General features: G+C 30.6%; 1 protein-coding gene and 1 long non-coding RNA gene across 2 annotated transcripts in view; one reads left to right on the forward strand and one right to left on the reverse strand.

The window, feature by feature from the left end:
• The window catches only part of LOC124418878, a 668,817-nt gene that overhangs the window by 185,839 nt on the left and 459,515 nt on the right, over positions 1 to 23,463 (forward strand). The gene's annotated exons all lie outside the window — the stretch shown is intronic.
• Positions 20,421 to 21,822, reverse strand: LOC111676786 (achaete-scute complex protein T3). Its single transcript, XM_023437764.2, has one exon. It carries the CDS (start codon positions 21,596 to 21,598, stop codon positions 20,819 to 20,821), a length of 780 nt encoding a protein of 259 aa, XP_023293532.2. The 5' UTR covers positions 21,599 to 21,822; the 3' UTR covers positions 20,421 to 20,818.

Genomic DNA, 23,463 nt, shown 5'->3' on the forward strand with positions numbered 1-23,463 from the left:
TCTCATATAAAACCCTCATTTTCTGGCAAAGACACGTGCTTGTCATCTACCACAAAACGAGAAAAACAAAACGTATCTTGACCACCCAACTTGTGATTCCCGCATATATTGATAGTAACGAAGAGTATAGTATGTATTTTTAAAAACCACATAAATACCAAATATTGCAATGAAACTGATTTGCAATTAATTGGAATTCAATATGGGTTAAACCTAGCAAACAGAGAAACATGTAAATACGAAAGTATTTAAAGTCAAATTGAATGACCTCCTCCAGTATAAATAGTGTAATAAAAATAAAATCCTGGAGTTCTATACAAAAAAAGAAAACTGCAAGGACATGTTGAAACAGCAGGTGATTTGGATGGATTCATACAGTAAAACGGTTGCAAATTAGAAAACAAGATGATTCACAACTTTCTGTGATTACAGAGACAAGATAGCAGAATGAAAATGTTAGTTAGTGAATAATCTTATCTATGAAAATGTTACAAGACAAGAAAGGGATGGATAATTTTTCCAAAATTCCCCGCTAAGTTTAACAATCCTCATAAACATGCAAAGTACATACATACATACCTGTCTAGAAAGTCCTGTTTAGTGACAGTGCAACCTCGTAGCCTTATCTTAGAAATACAACCATATTACAAGGACTTTATTATCTCTACGTTATTCTTAGTCCACACGGCTTTTAACATGAATTATCAACAGGACATTAGTTTTAGTCCTCTTTTTCTTTCTGTTGAGTTAATTTTTGGTTATTTTTTCAACTTCTTCTCTACTTGGTTTTAAATTTTGCCATGAAATCTCAAGTACTTTAAGACCATAAAATTTTGGAAATTTCCCTCAATTACACTTGCAGTGTTCTTTAATTATTTCGCATGTTTCGACAAAGATTTTCATAAGATATTAAATTTGTAAATTTGTTCCAACAATTAAAGCGTTTCGTTGTTTCTCGCACTTTCGCGTTAGACCACTTAAGGTTATTTGTCACTTCTTTTTCTTCTGTTATATGAGAGGTTTAAGATTTTGTTTTCCTAGAATCGGTTTGTGCAAATAGATTTGAATTAAGATTTAGAGAAGTAGAACCAATTTTATGCGTTTTAAAAACCTTAAAGATTTATAACGATTTATGGATTTACAAAGATTTGTAAAAAGAAAGTGATTTAAAATATTTAAAATATTTATATATTTAAAGAGATTTATTAGTTATTTAAATTGAAGATGTTGGTATTAATAAGGGCTTTAATTAGTTAAATAGTTAGAGAGAAACTTGTTTTCATAAAAACCTTGGGAATTTATTGGGGTCTCGATATAGCATTTTATAGTACTTCTATTTAAAACTCTTTTGATTCGTGTAATTTTCGTATATTGAAATATTTTGTTTTAATAAAATTTTTAAATATTTCCTAAATTTATTAACGATCATTCTCCAAGGGCAGATGTAAACCAGGGCATCCTCCTTTAAGAAAGTGTGCCTTAAATTCCATTACAGCTTGCAATATTTTCATTTGAGATATAAAACATTTAGGGGTTTGATAAGATGGCGTATAAAATCTAAGAGGCACTAAGAAAATTTTGGCGCGTTGCTTTATAATCAAAAGAACATCAAACAGATCTAAAAAGAAACAGTGTGAAAATATCTGCAATTAACGCCTACAAAGTGACACCTACATTTGCGTTGCCATAAAATTTAAACAAATTTTAAGGTAAAATTTTACAAAAATGTTAAATAAAAAAATAAGAAAAAGTAGGTGTAACCGAGGCGAACCAAAAAGGAACCAGAAGGAAATAATTTATTTAGAGGAGTATGAAAAAGTACGAAATAAAATGTTTAACCAAATAAAGGAATAGACATTAGATAATAAAATATAAAAATAAACTATACAAAAACCAAACAAATTTTTTTTGCAAAGAATTATTGTTTTATTAGGTCACAAACATCGTATATGTATGTACATCCTTCGTCCAGGGACTTAAAGATTTATAAAAGATTTACTAAGCAAATCTCTTTTTGATATTGTCAACACTAATCAAACTGCACAAAAAATCTATTTTTTAATAAAACAAGAACATAAAATCTATAAAACAATAACTTGTTGTTTTTGTATCTTTAGTTTAAAAGACGACTTTTTTTGTCTAAACCACAGGACATTTTTATGATTTAGAAGCATTAGCAAAGATCACATGCAGTGTATCGAGTCTAAGAACAATATCTAAGCAGTTGATCCTGTATGTAGGCATTGTTTGCTAGATACTTTTTTACTTTTACCGCTGTGACTGCTCTTTTCTAGTTGTAGTTGTTGCAGTGCAAAAATAAAGTTTAGATTAACAAAGAAAAAAATGTCATTTAGTGTTTTTGTTTTTTATTAAAGAAATATAACAATAAGATCATTTTTATAATCAATGGACAATATATGTAGAACATTTGAAGAGTAGAGTTGGCAAAAGTAATTTCACGTCTTAATGAACATGAATAGATCAGTGCAAAAAGCCGCCTTCCTTGTCGGTGACATCCTTTTTCATTTGTTTTTGTTAAAATTTTTTGATTTTGTGGCTTTTGTATTGAACTTGTTTTTCTATATATATGTTTTGTAGGATAATGTATTTACCATGACCGCAATCATTAATGCGAAACAAACAAACAAAAATACAAAACTAAAAGTTATAATCAAAAATTTTCCCAAGAATTTCCGTCTATTCATGGTGTATATTTTTCATTTGATGGTTAATCGATTGCTTGATCCTTAAGTCACAAATATTTTGCGACAATGGAGATTAATAGTCTTGGAATTATATCCTTTATGAGATAATTATAAACAAACCAGGTCCATTTTTACATATTAAAATTCTAGTAATGAAAATCTATGAAAAATATGAATTAGCTTAAGGTGAGTTTCCTTCAAAGCTTTAAGCATTGCACAGAAGACAAAGACCACCCGACCAACCAATCAAGTTTCAAGACCAAATATTAGAGGCATAAATTCATGAAGACTGTGCAAATCGTCATAAAATTTGGTTAAAAGATTTTGGCTTGAAAAAAACATACTTCTATATAGTATTTCATTGCTAAACTCTAATTTTTAAGACCGTAATATATATTAAAGTAATTTTCTGAAGAGGATCTTATATAGAGCTAGGGTCAATTAAGTACCGATTCTCAAAAAATCCAGTAGCGAGATTTTTGAGTATCTTTCAATGATTTAACGTAAGAAACTAATGTTGAATTTTATCGTAGACCGATCCTCATAAAATTTAGTAAATACATTTTGACTCGTAAGAAACTTGCTTATGTTGAATTTCATCACTATTTTCCTATTCTTAAGGCAGTTATTCTTAATGACGTTAAAGTAAATATTTTGGAGGAACCCATCATAAAATTTGGCAGAGAGAATTTGCTTATATGAAACTTATTTTTGTCGAATTTCATCGCTCCATTTTCAACACCAAACAAACCATACCTAAAATAAATGTGGAAAATTTCCATTCCGTTCGGACTCTATCGTGCTTTCAACTGACAGATAACGGGAGCCATGATAATGTGAACGGAAATTGCCCATTTCGAATTCAAAACAAAACTTATGCAATGGAACGGACGGTCATAGCTAGATCATCTTAGAATTTAAAAACAGACCCAGAATATATATTATTTTGTGAGTCCATGACGAATATATCTATGTTTTACAAATGGAATGACAATATCAATAAATATACCCTTGTTTGATGGTGGCTATAATAATCATTGACAGTTACTCATGCTACTTGCTACCATACGATTTAAAAACAATTGACCTTTCTTACGCTTCGTTACGAATGTCCAGACCGGCCATCCGGCGAAATCTACACCAAAAAAAATGTCAACAATACCATTAAGCTAATGCTTTGAAGGATCATAGCCCGATATGTAAATAGCAAATCGGACATATATATACCAATGAAAACTTTGGGTAAAATCCACTGGCCCTATTTCCACTACGATCAATTTTTAAAAGAGAAAAGATTTTTGTACTTTATCATCTTATATATTTTTTTTTAATTCTACCGGTATTTTATTCTTAAACCATAAAGGTTAAAAAGTTCGAACATTTTATGAAACATACCTACATATTTATGAACATGAAAAATGTTTGTATCGCAATTGAAAGAATAGATTATAGTCCTACCTCTCTCTACTGTATATAATTCATGACATTACAAATGCAATAACAATTTTTTAAAAAATGTATAGCAAAAATCAATTACAAATTTTACAAAAAAAAACTCTGATCATCATTAACATGATCTTTTAAAATGATTTCTTTAAAGAAAACACAATAATAATAATTTAACCTGCTTTCATTAAACTACAAATACAAAATTTAAAAGAAAATTTGCCGCCACTTCGTTACACTTGGTTGACATTGTGGTTGTGTCGCTTTGCCACTTCTCCTTTTTATTCCTTTAGTTCTGTGTATTTGTTTTTGCTGTGCATACTTTTTTTGTGCTACATTTGTTCACTGACTGACTGGCCTTTGCGGTAAAATTGTGTAGTTTTTCTTTAAACCTCCTTATTTCTCACGCTTTCCTAGTATTTTGCCATTGAACGTTTTCATTGATTTTTACGGTAGCGGGCGGGTTGTGTTTGTTTCTTAAGAAAATTTCTTGTTTACTGTCCCCTTGTCTTTTGTTGTACATAGAATATTTTATGTTCTTACAACAAAATATTATCTGATTATAAACAAAATTTTGATTTTTGCGGTCTGATTTTTGGTACTGTTTTCTGTATTAGTATTTATCGATTTTGATCAAGTATTGAAAATTGTATTTTGCCGCAATTTTTTTGATTTTCTTAGTTGGGGTTTGTTACGCAAGCGTGCTTGTCTTAGTTTCTTTGTTGATTTTTGTCAAAGAAAATTTAGTGAAGCATAAATTTGGTTTTATAATAAATATTTTCGGTTTTGATTTTTTGCGATTTGACCAATTTCTATTGAAAATTTTTCGGTTGTATTGTGTGGTTTATGGAGTTTATTATATTCTTATTAGTGGCAGGAAAATGTCTGCTTGTAAAAAGTTAGGAAACAATTGTAGTATTTCTTAGAATACGTTGCAATAAAGAAATTGATGGCTAGTAGGAGTATGCACTTCGGGATTTTAAGTTTTAAAATTTGGAACATAGCATTTTTGCCCTTACTTGACGTTATTAGATTTGGATGGTACATTTGTTTATAACGTCTAAAAATGGGAAATACCATTTTTGGCCATACTTGACGTTAATAGATAATTAGTCCAATCTGTTGATTGCTGTTAAAAGAAATTATTGGCGTTTCGGCTTAACATCTTCTATTCATTTTGATACCTTTTGAATACCGCTTTTAACTGCTCTTTTTTTGATGCCAAGAACGAATCGGATACCATGTTCTGAATGAAAATTCCAGAGAAAACCTTCTTTATCTATTAAATAAAAAATTTAGTAGTTTGACAGAGCACCCAGCAGTTCGACGGGACAGTCCCGAACTGACCACTTAATCTACCACTTGTGGCCCCTAGCCACCTGACTACCCAGGTGACCGACCATTTTAACATAGGCTTCTCCTACAAGGAAGTCAATCGTCACTCTACACCCTCTAAACTCTAGAATACTAAGGGACAATTATGTGACGATTAGCACTTCACACAAGATCCCCTTCAATTAGTGTCTTAAGGGATCCATTAATAGTTTTTCGTTTTTATACCCTAAATCACCATAGTGGGAAGGGTATTATGCGTTTGTGCTGATGTTTGTAACGCATTAAAATATTAGTACTATACCTACCTTAAAGTATACCGATCGTCTCATAATCACTTTCTGGGTCGATTTAACGATGCCCGTCCGTCCGTGTGTCCATGTAAACGTTGTTATCAAAGTACAGGTCGCATTTTCAAGATATTTTGATGAAATTTGGTATACACGTTTGTTTTGACCCAAGAACAAAGCTTATTGAAAATTGTTAAAATCGGTCCATTATTTCACCTATCCCCCCCTGAAAAGGGCTTTAGAGCTCATAATTATGTGAAATATAAATGTATCTCGATGAAAGTTCACACAACTAAGTTTCATACAAGTCTTGATGACCTTGCCAAATTTTGAAATGATCAGACTTCATTTGACCCTAGCCCCCACACAAGGTCTCTTTTAGAAAATAAGTTTTTCATCAATAAATTGCTTAAATAAATCCGAATCAAGGTAATTTTTAAAATAAATGATATATAAACGTAAGTTCGACTATACTTTATTACTTGTTTAAACTTCAGCTTGAGTATCTTTCAACGATTTAACAAGGGTCTTCCTTGTCATTCGTGTCAAAATTGCCACTAATGACCTACAACAAACAATATAAAGTCCGTTTAAACCGCAATATAAAATTAATCAAAAACGACTTAATTAATTTATCATAATAAATTTGAGTTTCAAGTAATTCCCTAAAAGACAAAAAATTTCTTCTTTCAATACTGTGCTAAAAAATTCCTAATTTCAGAGGAACACATTCCATTGTAGTATCGATAGAATAGGAATGTCGAGAGTTTTTCGTGAGCACCTGCCATGACGGCCTTATCCCACGGTGGTGTTTTTCAACCACTGGGTAGACTTGAGAACGGTCTACCATCGCCCCTTTGTTCTTCAATAAAGAACGCCGGTGGCAATTTTTGTACATTGGTTCCTACCGGTCCATGCACAAGTACTTTGCTGGAGTACTCGAGCTAACCAGTGGACCGCAGTACGATCATCAATAAGCCATAGACTTGTTCCTACTCACAGAGACACACTGTGGTAATTATGCAAGGACTAACCCAAACAGTAGAATAACAGTAGACTGTAATCAATTTTTCAATATCGATCAGATTGGAGGTATTAGCCACCTCTTTATACCCCCGGCTTGCAATAACAACAAGGCAGAGGTCTCGCCAAGGTAACATGCCACCGGGGGGAGTATCGATAGAACAGTGAAATTCACTCCAAGGAATAAATCATTGAATCAATAGAGTTGGATGTCACCGATAAGTATCTCCGCCTTCTTTGGAACGCGGCCGAGAAGCTCCAAAATAGATTTCGAAGCTCCGACCCATACATGAGTGTTGTATTCCATTTTCAGTCGGATCTAAGTGATGTAAATAGTAAAAAGATCAGATGGAGTATATCTTACACCGTTTCAAAAAACCAAAACACTTAAATAATTCTTTCAATACTTGAAAAATGTGTTGCAAGAGTTTCCAATTCCTTAATATTTACACTACCCATTAATATACTTAGATGTACCAACATTAAGTCTTGCGGGCGTTAAAATCGACTCTGTCGATTCACGACCCCATTCAGATAGCAGTAGCATAGCAAATGTTTTACTTATCTGATCCGCGCTACTCGAAGTTAATAACAACTACATATATTTGTTTATTTTTATGCACATATGTATTTGTTGCAAAATAAGTTGTAATATAAATTGTGTCCGTCTTCACTATAATTCTAATCCTCTGTTCTATAATTACAAAATATGTTCATAATCTTACATGTCCTAAGCATCTTAACACTCTTACTTTATTAGCCTAAACCCAGGTCGTCCTTATTTTCACCTACAAACTCATATCTTAAACATTGTCAATGACACGGTTATTTTATCGACTAAAATGCAACTAATCCAAAATTTAACAGTGTTAAATACAAACTAAATTTCCTGCCCATTTTATGAAGATTTCTTTCCCTCTATGCCTGTTCTCAACTCAATTTAAATTTTGTTAGTTTCTTTGGCTAAAAATGATTTTTATCAAACATAATCTAAAGAATTTAGTAAATTTGCTACGCACAGCAGAATAGCAACACTTTTTCTGTTTTCCTTTTTGTAAACAAAAAACAACAATTTATTATTTTTGCACGCATTTTAGGCAAATTTTATGTGTACTTTAAATTTTCGTAAAAATACTTGTTTGGGAAACTCCCAAACTATTAGCAGTATTTTTAAGTCTGTACTTTTAAACAGGTACTTTAACTAGTAAACGCCTAAGCTTAGTTCAAGTAAGAAGATCCTCATGAAACCTTAGTATGAGCGTTTAAATCTTTTAAAAATACTGCGATAGAGCGAAATTTGTTGTTAAAACAACACCTCCTATTGAGCACTATAGATATTTTCCCTTTTTGTTATTCTTACAAATTATCCTTATTTAGGTTGTTGCTGTTATAGGTAGGGAAGCGCAACAAAGGATTTTGTTTCGTTAGTTTTGTAACTGCGCAAAAAATCTTTTGTTAAATTTAAGTTGCGTATCATGGTTTTAACACCCACCATATATACATTCGCATTCTATACTTATACGCTAAGATTGGTATCTCGCTCTTTCATTGTCCTTAGAAAAATAAACACTTGTATTGGATTTTTTCATTCGCTATTTTCAATGTAACAAGTTCCTGTTGCAAAGATTTTCAAAATAAAACGACGTAATTTCCCAGCATATTAAGAAACTTGTTTCGGATTTTTTTTTACCTTTCCTTTTTGCAAATGCGCAGTTACAGGTTTCTTGAAAATCTATTAAATGAGTTTATTTTTATTTTCTTTTTGGCTGTCGCTCATCATGTGTTATTTGTTAGTCATGGTGCCTCATAATGTTTATGATCAGGATCAATTTTATATCCTTTATCTATTGTTTGCGCGAATTTTTTGTGTTCATGTTATTTTTTGCGTTGTTTTTTTTATTTTACAATAAAAATTTCACGTTGTTTTGGTTTTATTAGTTTTTTTTATGATTATTTAGAAAGAGGGTTTTATTAGAAGTTATTTAGGCAAGTGTTGTATGTAGTTGGGAAATTTGTAAAAATTAAGAATTCAAAGTTAAAGAAAAGTCAATAAAGTACTTAAAAAGGATTAAAAAATAGTTTTATTTTAATTAAAACATTCCTTTCTGTAAATTCCCATGGAAATTTTGTAGCAATTGATTGAAACAATTTAATCCCGCATTTTGTTAGGAAAGAACGTGTTATCCAAACTGTGTATGTGTTAAGAAAAGAGTTGATGATGTTTGGTGATTTTTTATTATTGGTTACAATTGGGCTACGAAAGAAAACTTAATTTACCCTAAAATAATGTCTATAAACGTAGCCAAGATGCTGTGGAAGTGGAAATAAACTCGTTGTCTTAGCGGTTGCATAACCCAGACTTTAGGACCTATAAACATTTCTTTCTCCTCTTCTAAAGTACAAGATTTATCCACTGTCTAGAATTATTTCTCCTCCCCGAATTTCCTGGTACTCAGTCGACTGACTTGGTCTAGTTATGAAAAATTGGATCCGCGTATTCACTAGCTTCTTCTTTATCGTTTTGTTACGCTCGGAAAAGTCACTTATAGACTTTTCCAATAGAGCGTAACAAAACGTTCTGCTTATCAAAGTTTATAGTAATCTTGTTTAACTCAACTAGAGTTCTTCCGATTCCAAGATGTTCAAAGGACTAAAACCTCCTCAATTAACTTTTGGGTCATGTCTTGAGATTAAGCATTTATTTTAAATTTTGTTTTTGACATTTCTTGATTAGTAGAATAGTTGGGTCCTCGTATTCACTAGCTTCATCTTTATCGTCCATTATCAGTAACTTTTCAATAGATCGTAACAAAACGTTATGCTTATCAAAGTTTATAGTAATCCTGACTGACTCAACTAGAGGTCTTCCGATTCCATTAGTGTACAGAATATATATAAAATGTTATTTTACTTTTTCATTCGACTTTACGTAAGTAAAATGTTATCGTGTAAAGGACCCTTAGAAAATTATTGAAATATTTTTGTGCGAGGAAGAGAGATAGATTTTTTCTTTGCGGAAAACGTAATTTTAGGTGATAGAATGATTTAAGTGAAAGAATGATCGCTCTCTTCACTCTAGAAAACTCATCAAAGTTCTAGCTCGCTAGGATACAAATATTTTTAATATATTTCTAACTTAAACAAAACTCATTACTTTCATTATCTACAAATCATCTTACCAGGTGCTGGTAACTATTTTCCTTTTGAAATTACGACAAAAACAAACGCATAAAAAACATCATCAAAAGTCATTATCATTTTCGTTTCAATTCATAATTATTAACGTTTTTTACGATCAACAACAATACTACAACGCATGACTTTTTCGATGACATATCATGACATTAAATTATAGAAACCACAAAAATAGCTTTCAATCAAATAAAACTAAAGAATAAAAAAAATATATAATAACGCGTGGCAATTAAATGTCTACACATATATGGTACACAAACTAATAAAAAAATTTATAAAAAGGAATTTTTATACAAGACAATAAACAGGATTCTAGGAATTTCCAAACAATAAACAATAATTTTTTTGATGAATGAAATTAGTAAAAAGAAATTTTCATAAAAATTGATGTTTAACCTTTAAAATGAAAAGAAATTCTTTAACAAAAATTCTCCTACACAAAGGCAGTTTTCTATGACTTCAAATTTTATTTAGCTTCTATGAAATTATTGTTCCCCTGCCACTAAAGTTTTAAAGTCCTTTGTCACTTTGAAAAGGGACTAGTGGTGCAACCTTTCTTTATAAAAGTGTTTTGTAGATTTTATTACATGTTGTAGGAGCTAAAACTATAAGATCCTTTTTTTCTATTGTTTACTGAATTTTTGATTTTTGGGGTAATTTTTTTTAATATAAAATAACATGAACGTCGGTTTTAATGTTATCGCTGATTGTTCGAAATTGATTTGATTTTTTTCATTCATCGTTTTGCGTAAATGCGTACGTGTTTCGGTTCTTGTTGTAGATATTCTAAGCGTTACATGATTTATAACTAGCTTTCGAATTATTTGTGTTAAAAGGGATCAATATTGACTTTTTATAATAGTTTGATTAAAAAGAATAGAGTGATAGAAAAATTAGAGAATGAGTTTTCTAAAATAGGAAATTATGTAAAAAAGATTTTTAAAGAAATTGAACAAGGAATGGTTTTAAAAACTGCCAAGTATGAGTCTAATGTTACGAATAAAGTATATTAAAAAGTATTATGCCATAGGGGACCGTCGAGGTTTCCTTCTTGTTAGAACTAGAATCGTTTCGGAAATAACTAGTCATTCGATTAGTTCGGTGTGAGTGTATAGGACTAACGCAATAAAAGTAATTCCAATGAGATTCATGAGTAAGAAAGAAAAATGAATAGAAATCACTCCCCGAAACATACTAGTTCTTAGGAGATGGAAAGGGAATACGATTAACGATGTCCAATAGAATTTCTTAGAATTAACTACATTATTCACAACTACCTCTATTTCACAAAAAAGACACAAATTTCTACTTATACTGAACCCTGCTTTCTGGGCAAGAAGATACCGATGACAGACAAAGTTAAGTACTTAGATGTTATCCTTGACATGTAAAGTCAAGTGTAATATCAAACATGTGTACCACTTCAACCAAGGCTCTGGAAACGTTACCAGATATTCCTAACATTGAAACATATTCTAGATATGAGTCAGCCGAACGGCTCATAGCGAACTGGCCAAAAGCTGTTATAGGACACGTCGTCAATGTATATTGGACCAAACACAGAATATTTCGAAAACTCTGAAACGCTGATAAAATGTCTTGGTCAAGCGAAACAAGCAAATACCAATAACGGATTCCTGTTGTTTCACATATGGCTCTAAATTGGGGGATATAGTGTGACTGGGGTTCTATATTGAAGACCCAGAAACAGAAAAAGTCCAAGCAATAACGGAATGTGTAAATTTGAACGGAATAAATTTGGCGCCCACATAGCTTTATATATTTACCGACAGTTAGAAGGCAATAAGGGCGATATCAGGTGATAGAATTCAATCTTAAATCTTTATTGTAAAAAAGTTTTAACTCGGGAATTTTCGGTAACATAAATCAGTTTTAGACAAATATGAAGAGGACAGTGGAAATCTGGAGCACTTTCTTTAGCACTGCCAGACATTCGTCGAAATCAGATCCAAGTATCTTGGAAGTGATGTTATTGCGCAAAAACACTAACACTGTTTGAAAAATTCTTAGGAATTACGTCCGAGGTGAAGAGATAAGGAAAAATAGCATTCATATAAAGTTTTTCTAAAATATTCTGAAATCCAATAGCAATCTGGCTTTTATTAAGAAAGCAGTTATTAAAATAAGTACATGTCGGTAACCAATCAATCTTGATCATACATAAATCAATCTTATTTTAAACTCAATTTAAATATACATCTGATAACTCTGAAGTAAGTACAATGTATGATAAATTCGGTGCAAAATATTGAACGAACTGAAATTTAGAATTTATACTTTTTGTATAAAATTTTAATGATATTGATTAAAATGAATATTTGTTAGATATTAATAAAAACATGCATCTGTACAACTGTACCACTTGATCTTGCAATAACATAATAAAAAGTAGAAAGTTTTCAAACTTTATGTAGTTTTCAAAAAAAAGGCACACTTTATAAGTGTGTACCGGAAATCGCATAAATTTAAAAAAAAATTAATCACAATTTTAAATTACGAAAAACTAAAAAATAAATAGTTTCAAGCAACAAACAACGGAAATCACCGGTTACGCCTCATAGATCGGGGCGAAAAGCAGGACCACGTGGATAGTTATGAGTAATCAACACATACAGACAAAAGCAATACATTCAAAAAGGATACAGACCAAAAAGCCTTTAACGAACAAAGCTGGCTAAGGCCAAAGGCTCGTTCATACAAACAAATAAAATTACTTAAATAAAATACAATAAAAAAATTATAATTTGCTGAGTAATAAACTTCCGGTGGTGAGCGCAACCCTACCAAACTTAAAAAACCAGCCAACCAACCCTACTTGTTTTATACAATAAAACTCCAAATAACTACATAATGGGTTGCTAATAACAACTCACACTCTTATAAAAATATATGAATATATCAACTAAAGCAGGAACCAGGGAGACAACTAGCCATCCATATAGCAAGATATTAAACTAAATAAAATAAACGAAATTCCAAAAAGTGTGCCTTGTAAAGGAGAAAAAGGACCATTACACACCCTACTAACCAAAAAAAAAAAAAATAACAATAGAACAATAGAACAATACTAGCACCCATAACTATATTATATGTAGTTGTTTTTGCAATAATATGTTGCATTGCCACATTTATGAATTTAAATTAAAATTTTTAAAGAAAAAATGTAATCAACACCCATTTACTTTAGTCCTTTCTTCAATTTATTCATTCTTTATTTTTGTTGCTTTTGTCAAACAACTCACATCTTGGACTTATTATTACAATTCTTAATGAAATGTCCTTATGAGCAACACCTACTTTTTTTGATGCAACACTTTATACAATTTGCTGTTGTATGCTTAGGTTTCCTTTTATTATTGTTTTACCTTGTCACTAGTGTCCTTTTTGGTTTCCCTTGAAATTGTTTTGTTATAACGAATTTGAATATTTTTAATTGTAAATTGATCTGTCTTATACAATTTGTTTGCTAGAAGCCTCATATGTACATAACAACTTTCAATTTTATGCAAATTTTGATTCATTTCTTGTTTTCAATTCTTATAAATTGTAGCAACACAATCTGTGGCACGAGTATTTAAGGAAATGGGTGTTTTCTCAAATTTTATGTTGTAAGATTTTATATGAAAGAATGTTGCAAAAACTAGTTATTAACTCTAAACGAATGATGATAGATCATGTTATAATTGGTGGTGATTAGGATAGGAGGAAGCGAAGAAAGTACAGTTTTTCTTAGTTTTCTAAAGAGTCTTTTGGGATTCAATGACAATCAGTGGAAAACAAAGTGATATGTGATAAACGCATTTGGTATCTGTTTTCACTTAAAATATTGAATTGATTTCAATACAATTTGGTCAGTATAAGCCTTATACGAAGTTTTAAATATAAATATATTAAATTGCTTAATAAGGCAGATATTGTCAATAAATAGATGATCTTAGACCTCGTTACTGCTTTCATATTCTGCACGCAGATTAGGTTGATCTAAATATTAATAACAAAGTGAGTGAGAAAGACCTCCGAGAACATAACAGTTTAAGATATAATCGCCAAAATAATCAATTTATATTACAATATATCTGGGAATATTTCAATACTTCTCGGAATAAAATGATAAGTAGGAATTAGGAAAGGAACATTTTGAACATCGAATAAACGTAAATTACTTCGATCCCGGTGTAAAGGAAATTATAAATGAATGAAGTGGTTTTTCCTTTTTATATGGAGCTAAATAACAAATTCCCGGGAATTTTGTTCTCTCTCTTATACATAAAGCAACCCAGCAAAAAACAATTTATGTCGAATTTTACAAACGACATCTTAATCACATCTAAAAATGTGATTATATATTTTTCGCTTTTATAAACCAAATATTTCCTTACAAACGAAAACCCAGTTTAATGTGAGGAAATAGATGTAGAAAAGTCACTACAAATAACAAACTTTAAAGAAAAACATATGAAATTAACATAAGGATGTCATTGAACGAATTCGGTTTATTTTTGACATCTAAATGTCGTATTTTTATTGCATTTATTTATTATTATGGATAAGATTAGATGTAGTTCATATTTGTCAAAAATTAATAATGACACGCTGATGTAAAATTCATAGGTTTTTCACCAAAATCGGAAGTACTTCAAGTATGTTATTTGTAGTGAAAATTCTACTTCTTTTTCCTCACTTTTTTTGCTGGGAAGCAAAAGGGAATAAACTCTCGGGGAATTAAGGTTTGTAATTGGCCTGATTCCCTTTTTTATATGGAGCACAATTTTATTCATTAAACATCCTCTGTTAACTTCACAGTTCTTCTAAACTTTCCACAGTGTGTTTGTTGTCGCCTAGTATATATACCAAACTTTAGAAGAAAAAGTCTAAAGTATTATCCTCTAACGAATTGAATTATACGGATGAAACGAAAAAGTTTTAGAGTTCATATCATCCACTTCAGACTATAACAAGTCCATAATCTTGACTACATGGAAATATGTATCTACTACTTATAAGCTCTAGACTAAATGTGTAATAAACTTTTAGTTCGAACTTGCGTTCAGCTCCGGTTGACCAAGACTTCTTTTCAAAAACTGTCTTTTATTTCAGGAATTCTGAAGTGTTATATTGAATTCTTAAAAGAAAATCGATTTATTGAAACTCTAGGCGGTAAGCCTTTAAAGAAGCGCTGGGATTGTTAAAACGTATTAAAAAATCTATGAAGAAACTTCAGGTTATGCAATGTAATATTCACTGATCATCACTATTGACAGAGAAACGTCATTAAGTCCATACAACTTCTGTAGAATTACATCCATTTGATTCATTAGTTCTTTCTATTAAACGGGTCTAATGGAATTGAAGTTTAAAAAGTTTCAAACAATGTGGAAGATTTCTACACATACTTACTATTACTATATGTATTTATTTCGAAATTTCTTTCAATTACAACTTTAATATATTAATCGTGTACATATACTTAAAATAAATATTAAATAATAAGTAGTCAAACTAATCCAAAGCGGTTTCCAAAATTAAATGCGGGTTTCTTAAAACTAAATGCAAAATATTTAATTCAAATATGTTATCGTTAAGTATAAAAACCCAATTTATGCCTTTTTGAGTCAAGTAATCCTTAGATTTTGAGAATGTAAAATATTTAATTAATACCAAAATGGACTTGATTTGTTAACGATTCGTACTTAATTTAAAAATTCAAAACATGTCATAAAAAGGTAATTACAAAAGTTTAATAAATAAATTCGACGTTTGAAAATCATCAGAAATATTAAACAAAATTATGATTGCAAAAAGATCAGCCTTAAAGAAATATAAAAAATAAATTTACTGAGTTTTTCTTAAAACTTCATCAGACCGAATTTTCTTCAAATATTCCAGGAAGAAGGACTTTATTGAAAGGAATATAAAAACAGTTTTAAAACTTCTTCTGAGTGTCTATCAAATCCATTACATATCTATATTAATTGCTTAAGTTTGGCGCCAACAAGTTTAATTATTTCAAAGAAATCCTTAATTGAACTGATGTTTGGTAAACATTCCCCATTTAAATACTGCAACAATATTTACTAAAAACTTATAAATTTTAAAGGACATACTGAGAATTTCAAACCAAAATATAAAAAAATTTCGCTGAACATTTAAAATTAAGTGGTCATTAGAGAAAATTGCACTTTCAAGTGTTTTGAGTTGAAAAAGAGTGTCAAAATTTTCACATTTTCCACTACCACTTGTCATATTTTCTTGTAAATTAAAAAAAAATGACAATATATAACAAAACATATTCTCTAAGGTCCATTATTAAAGAAGTTTGTTTTAGATTTTCCTTTAAACAGCAATAAATCATTACTTGAGAAAGACAACATTGAAAGGGCGTCTTTTTAAACATGTTTTGTTATAAGTTGTTCCTACGAGTGGGCTGTTTAGGAGAGGTGCATTTCTAGATTTATGTGACGCCAATATAAAATATAAACATCAAAATAACAATAAAAATTAAAGAAGTATTTATTTATTTTTCTTGCTTTTTTAATATTTCTTTGAAAAATGATCTTTTATACACGAGGGCGATAGAGAGAGGAGCAGATTCAGTAAGATCATAAAAATAATATTATTTGTATCGAATTTCGTTTAAATACAAAACAGAAACAAATGAAAAATATGTTTGAAATATGTTTTTAAGGAAGCAACATAAAAATTTGTGTTACAAGCACTTAAATGTCAGCAAAGTGGAACATAAAACAGGGTTCAAGACAAGAAACACTTATGCAGACAAGAAAATAAAGGACATTTTTTATATTTTAATAAAATAAACAAAGTTCAAGTTCTTGAAAGAACAAAGAAATACTTATATTGAAAGGAAAGTGCAAAAAATATGAAAGGAATATAAATAAATATGAACTTCCTGAATGTCATTTAAAGAAAACAAAACCAAAAGAGAGTGAGAGAAAAAAATATATGACAAGTAGCAAGTAACTAATACTTAGATAAAGAAAGATTCTTATTAAAATAAAACTAGTAGCCAAAGAAAGGACTTTCCGTTTTTTTTTCAAGTGCATTTACTGCAGAAACAAGGACAATGCCTATATAGTATTTCCTGGCACGCTACATTTCATTTGAATCCAGTTTTCAATTGCATTATATATTTTTCTTTTCCCAGTCAACATCCTGAGAAAATATTGTAATCAAATCTTTATACCCGTAAAATGATCTTAATGCTCTGCTTAGGATTTCATGATAATGAATATGATTGCATAAACTAGACATGTCACGTCATCTTAGCAAATATTATATCATTGGCTTAAGTAGAATTTTGACACCTTCATTTTTCTTTAGAAAATTTTGCTACAATTTCTATTATTTTCCTTAATTTTTTGTTGTAGATTTACTAACAAGACTGTCTCAGTCAAAGACACAGTAGCAAATTTAAGAACCAGCCTCTATAGCTGGTTTAAAATTTCTTTCGTCTTTTTTATTCTGATTTCAATGGATTTTTATTTAATTTCCAACTTAAGCTTCTTTGATATCCGGTAACAATGTTCCTATTGTCTATACTTAACAATTATTATCTACATCATGACCTCCTCCTCCTGTGTATAGCCATTCCTGCTTTACTCTCTTCTCTTAATAGCTGTCATTTGTGTTCATATTCATTATTTGAAAAATTTTAAGCTGACGTATTTAATTTCATCAAGAAAATGCAAAAATTCGTTTTTACAAATTTTTTCCTTAAAAATTTATCGCAATCTTCGTTCGTTCTTCTGCATTTCATACAAAAAAAAAAGAAATCTTAATCCCTATTTCTTATTTGGTGCTTCCTGTACTTCCTCTTTTTGTGCACATCCAACAACAATTGCAATACACGTTTAAACGGAAGATCCTTAGACGGTCAAACAATGTTTATTATTATTTATTATTTTTGATGAATGTCTCTCGAAATCAAAAGGACACACATGCACTTCTTGTTAGGTGAATGTACCTTCTTCTTATAAGAACAAGTTTTAATTTTTATTGTCAAAAATAAAATTTCTTTAACAGACTTATAAATATAATGCTTAATTGTTTGTAATTGTTACAGAGAAAAATTGTTGCACAATATCTTTATAAATCTTTCCATACAGATGATGAAAAACTCTGAAATCATAGATATTTTGGTGTCATAAACTTTATAAGTAATAATATAATAAATTAATAGAATATTTTTTTACTACTGGAAACATGTAAGGGACTCATAATTTGTGTAAATTTGTGCAAATGGTATCTACGCTGAGTATGTCGCAACCTCACGGAGTTCCATTGGAATTTATTAAAAGCAAGTTAATCCCAAAATAGGTGAATGATATCAATGTTACTGGAGAGAACAATGCTACTGCCCATGTATGTGAATGCTATTTAGAAAAAAAAAGAGTCCTTGGGAAATACAATTTATCCAACCTTTGTGAATTATCTGAATGACCTAATCTAATACCATATTAATATAAATTCATCGAATGAGTCTAGTTGCCTTGACAAAACGGAGACTATACGACTCTACTTATTGGCTTGAGCGCATTACTCTTATTTTGGTCCCTACACCTATGGTCTATTATGGTAAAAAACAGATAGATGAGCATTTCAGAACAAAATCTTCTCTTGATATCTTGTACGCTGTTTTAGTATTCTCATATTCTTTCTTCAAAAGAAAGAATATGAAATGTAATAACCTAGGAATATGTAAAGAAGACAAATAGTTGTTGGCTCCTTTTGTAAGTCCAATGTAATAAAGGACATTGGGCGAAAGTCAGACATATATGTCTGTATGGTCTCTCCAATGGACTCTACCATAGTTGCAATGAGTTTTTTCTTGGTAGCTACCTTATATCCAACATTAGTACGATATCTGGGTCTAAACTTAATGACATCGTCTTTACTTGAGTGTTCACCCACAGAGAACTACCATTATAAATGTCTTAAGAGTTAAATCCGAATAAGAGAGACAGAGAGAGCAAGATCAAGATTCCTACATATATAACCAAGTGGACCATGTTTGGACGACTGAATGACAATTCCAATATAGCAATACTGATATAAGATAATATGCACCAAAAATCAAGTTGTTAAGCTTGCTGTTGGAATGAAATGAAAATTTCAATGGATGACATTTATAAGATCTCATTTTTTCCGCACTGATGTAATACTATTTAATAACATATTAGACGAATGAAGTGGTACTGTAAAGCGGAGTCCCATCGATTTCACCAGCAGTGAACTACCACTATAAATATTTTAAGAGTTAAATTGGAACAATCAACTCTAGGAGACAACGAGAGCAGGTTCAAGATTACGGCATATATAACTAAGTAAAAAATATTCGAATGATTGAATGGCAACTCCAATATAATAATATTCGTATAAGATAATATGAACCTAAAATCAAGTTTACTATTTGAAAGAAATCAAAATTTCAATGCATTATTTATTGACAATGAGAAGATCTCATAAACTATGACTCTCGAATTATTCCGTTAATTCAACAATTATAAGATCTCCATTTTTCCGTGCTGATGTAATACTGTATAATAACAGATCTGACGAATGAAGTGGTACTGTAAAACGGAGTCCCATCGACTTTATAAATATTTTAAGAGTTAAATCGGAACATTCAACTCTCCTAGAGTCATATAAGATAATATAAATCTAAAATCAAGTTGTTGACTTTACTCTTGGAATAAAACTTCAATAGATCATTTAATGACAATTATAAGATCTCATAAATTAAGCCTCCCGAATTATTCCGTAAATTCGACGATTAAAAATAAAGAATTTTAATACATTAATTTTTAGCAGAATAAACATACAAGTGGTTCTTTAGACTACGACTTTAATGCACTTTAATGTGAAAACATTGCATTTGTAAGCAAGTCAAATACTGCTTATTCGATCGCGAATTTGGTGATCCAAAACCTGATTTTAAGCAGATAAAAAGGTATTAATTAAGTGTATACGACGAGGTAACTTGGAGATTAGACTAGAATCTACTTGATATCTCTCAAGGAAAACAAACACTGAGACGGAATTTCGAATTCCAAAAATATTCCTAACTGACATATTAAGATATAAAATAGAGTATGGCAAAAATTGAACAGTCATTAAAAGACAAAAAAATATTTTTTAAGTGAAAATAACTTTAACTATTTCAAAAACATATATAAATAATAAATAATTAAATTAATTCCTTTTAATTGATTGTTTTTGAAAAACTTTTTTTAAAAATTTCACAAAAAAATTGTGAATATTATTAGTAAATTTTTTTAAACAACTTTTGTATAGTTGTTATTTATTTTAATTAATGCTGAAAAAATAAAATGTATTTCCTTTTTGTAAATAATATTGAAATAAAAAGATTGTTTGGTAAATTTTTGTTTGCATTTGTGTTTTTGTATTTGTTAAATAATTTAAATAAAAAAAATTTATAACAATTTTTTCAAGGGGTTTGTTTTGCTTAATAACTAAAGTTTAGTGTCTTCCATCTTAAAAATAATAAACTTAAAATTATAAAATAAAAAAAGTTTTAAATCATTGTCTTCCATTAAAATTAAACTTATAAACTAATAATACTCAAGGCACTGCTTCATTGAGTAAAAGCAAGTTATATAAAAGAATTATTTACATTTGTACAACTGACAGACTAGTTCTTTTGTTATTCGTTTCATTTTTTCTTCTTTCTTCATGAGTAGCAGGAACCAGAGATGAATTTCAATTTGTTTTTCGTAAAGGCGGGTATGTTTTTTTTCTTTGTAGCAATGTTGGCAAAATTTTACCAACTTATTGATCTTGCCAAGATGAAATGTAATCCAAAAGTTCTTCATCATCATGTTGTTCGGAGAAATCAAATTTGAAATCTTGTTGTTCGGGTTCTTCCAATTTCAAAGGTTGTACAAAACTGTTGGCACCATTGATGGAAATGTCGGAATCGGAGTAGGATGAGGTTGGAGAATGGGTCATATGGTAGGATTGATTGTCAACAGGACTGCCAATTGAAGAGTAACCATAGTTGCTGCCATCATTACTGGTTTCATCATAGTGTTGTTGTTGCATGCTGCTGGAGGAACCAGCTTGATTAGATGATTCCAAAAGATCTTGTAAACCACGAATGTATTCAACAGCAATGCGTAGAGTATCAACTTTGGAGAGTTTCTTGCTAGCACCACGGCCACCACTGGACAGTGTATTGATGACGGTTTGAGGAATGTGTTGACGGAGATTGGCAAAACCATTGTTGACTTGCTTAACGCGGTTACGCTCACGAGCATTGCGGCGAGCTACTGAGGGCAATTGCTCACCATAGGGCATGTTGGCATAAGTGTACTTCTTCTTGACCATCATGGGTCCTGGAGCTTGTTGTTGTTGAATATTTTGCAAGTTGCTGGTTCCCAAAATTTTGGGTTGAGCTGGAGCAATAGGTTGCAATTTGTTGACATATTGAGCCTGTACAGGCATTTGTTGTTGCTGATGGTGTTGTTGCAACATCATCATGTTGCCGTTGACAATTTCAAAGTGATGTTGTTGTTGATAGTTGTTCTGTGACATGCAAACACTAGCCATTTTTATTTTGTGTTGTTTGTTACGAAATTAATCCACAAGTATGATTTTTTTGAGTTTAAAATAAATCCACTTTTTTATGCGCTAAACGTCTTTTCTTAACGATCTCTTGTTTACAACTGAACTCTTTTTCTTGCAAGTATTTTTATTTAAAAGTATGAAAATCTTGTTTGAATTGAGTTTTTATATGTGTAAGTATAAAAGAGAGTTTGTGTTGAAGAAATAGTAGAGTAGTAGAAGTTGTTTTGTAATGTTTACTGTTTGGAATCGTATTCCACAATGATACCCTTCGTCCTGTTGCTTCGCCTTATGTACTCACTGTGAGAAGTGGTTGCTAGTAGTAAGTATTCTGCCTGAACTACCTGCTCTGTTTTTTCCCTCTTTAGTTGAAGTTCTTTCAGTTTTTTAGGGTTCTTTGCACAATACACAAGTGATCTTTGTTGCTATAGTTGTGTGTTTACCTTTGAGTAAAGGAGAGTAACAAAAAACATTAGTAAACGTGTGCAAGAGAGGGAGAATGAAACGTAGTTTAACATTAGGTAGAGGATTATGAATAGAGTTTATGGTTCAATTCTTTTTATCAACGAAAAGAAAGGTTTTTATACATGTGTATATTGATCAGGTTTAACATAGAATTTGTTTTTATGTTAAATTTAACATTGTCACTAAAGTTTTTCTATAAGCGCTAGTGGCATATGAATATCATATATGTAGATGCGCTTTATTAAGCGCCACCTGAATCTGAACCATACGTTTTCCCTATTTTGATAGGCTTCTTGTTCTTATTATTTAAGTCTAATTTCTACTTTTCATCAAGAGAATGCTGTGATACTTATATAATATATTGGAGCTTGCATCAAATTAATTTGTGGATATCTCTATATAGAAATTGATAATTTATTAAAAGCTGCAACTGTCTTTTAAAAGAAACAAACCGAAAAAATGTCATAGATGATGGAAAATATTATAAGAAATAATTATCAAGAATCATCGTACTAGTTTTATTCCCAATTTCGCAACTAGTAACATCATGCTGGTGCATATAATCCGTCAATTCAAGTGGGAAATTTTGGGTTTTCGACATTAAGAATACTTGGGGAAATACATCTAGGATTAAAGAAATATTTATAATTTATAGTTGCATAATGAATGAAAAGTAAATTTTCTGTATTCTTGTGATATTGAGTTTTTATTCCGATTAGCGCTTTTTTACATTTCTGGAATAGTAGTGAAGTTAGCGTCTCAATTCTGTCATATTTTGAAACTTAATTCTATGACATTTAATAGAAAATCGTTTCCAAATCTTTTTCCGATATTTTATTTTTAGTAAAGTTTACATTCAATGGAGTCAAATAAAATCTCCGGTAGTTGGCAGCAATGTTAAACGAAATGCAATCATAGATAATATGCAAAATTCCAATAATTTAGGTCGATTTTTTGATCGAGTAATGGACAATTGGAAAAAGACATACTGATGTGCGATTTAACCTTTTTAAACTATTTCGGTGTGAAATGAAATCGCTGTTGTATGCCAACAACGTTTAACGAGCGGCAGATCTACTTGGAATGCGGAGTTCCTGATATTTCAGGTGATTGGTTTGATCGAGTCAAAGAAAATTGGAAGCAAAGCAGATTTCATATTTTTTTGGAGTTAAATAAAAAGGCTGTTGTGTGTTAACAAGGCTAGAAGAGCTGGAATTTAACATGGAATGGGAACAGGAAAAGGAGAATTCCTAGTATTTTGGTTGTTTTGTTTCATCGAGTCAGACTGTCGAGAGTTTTAACGTGAGCACCTGCCGTGTCGGCCTTATCTCACGGTGGTCTTTTTCATCCACAGGGTAGACTTGAGAACGGTCTACCATCGCCCC

The sequence above is a fragment of the Lucilia cuprina genome, chromosome 3 (genome assembly GCF_022045245.1).
Source record: "Lucilia cuprina isolate Lc7/37 chromosome 3, ASM2204524v1, whole genome shotgun sequence".
NCBI lineage: Eukaryota > Metazoa > Arthropoda > Insecta > Diptera > Calliphoridae > Lucilia > Lucilia cuprina.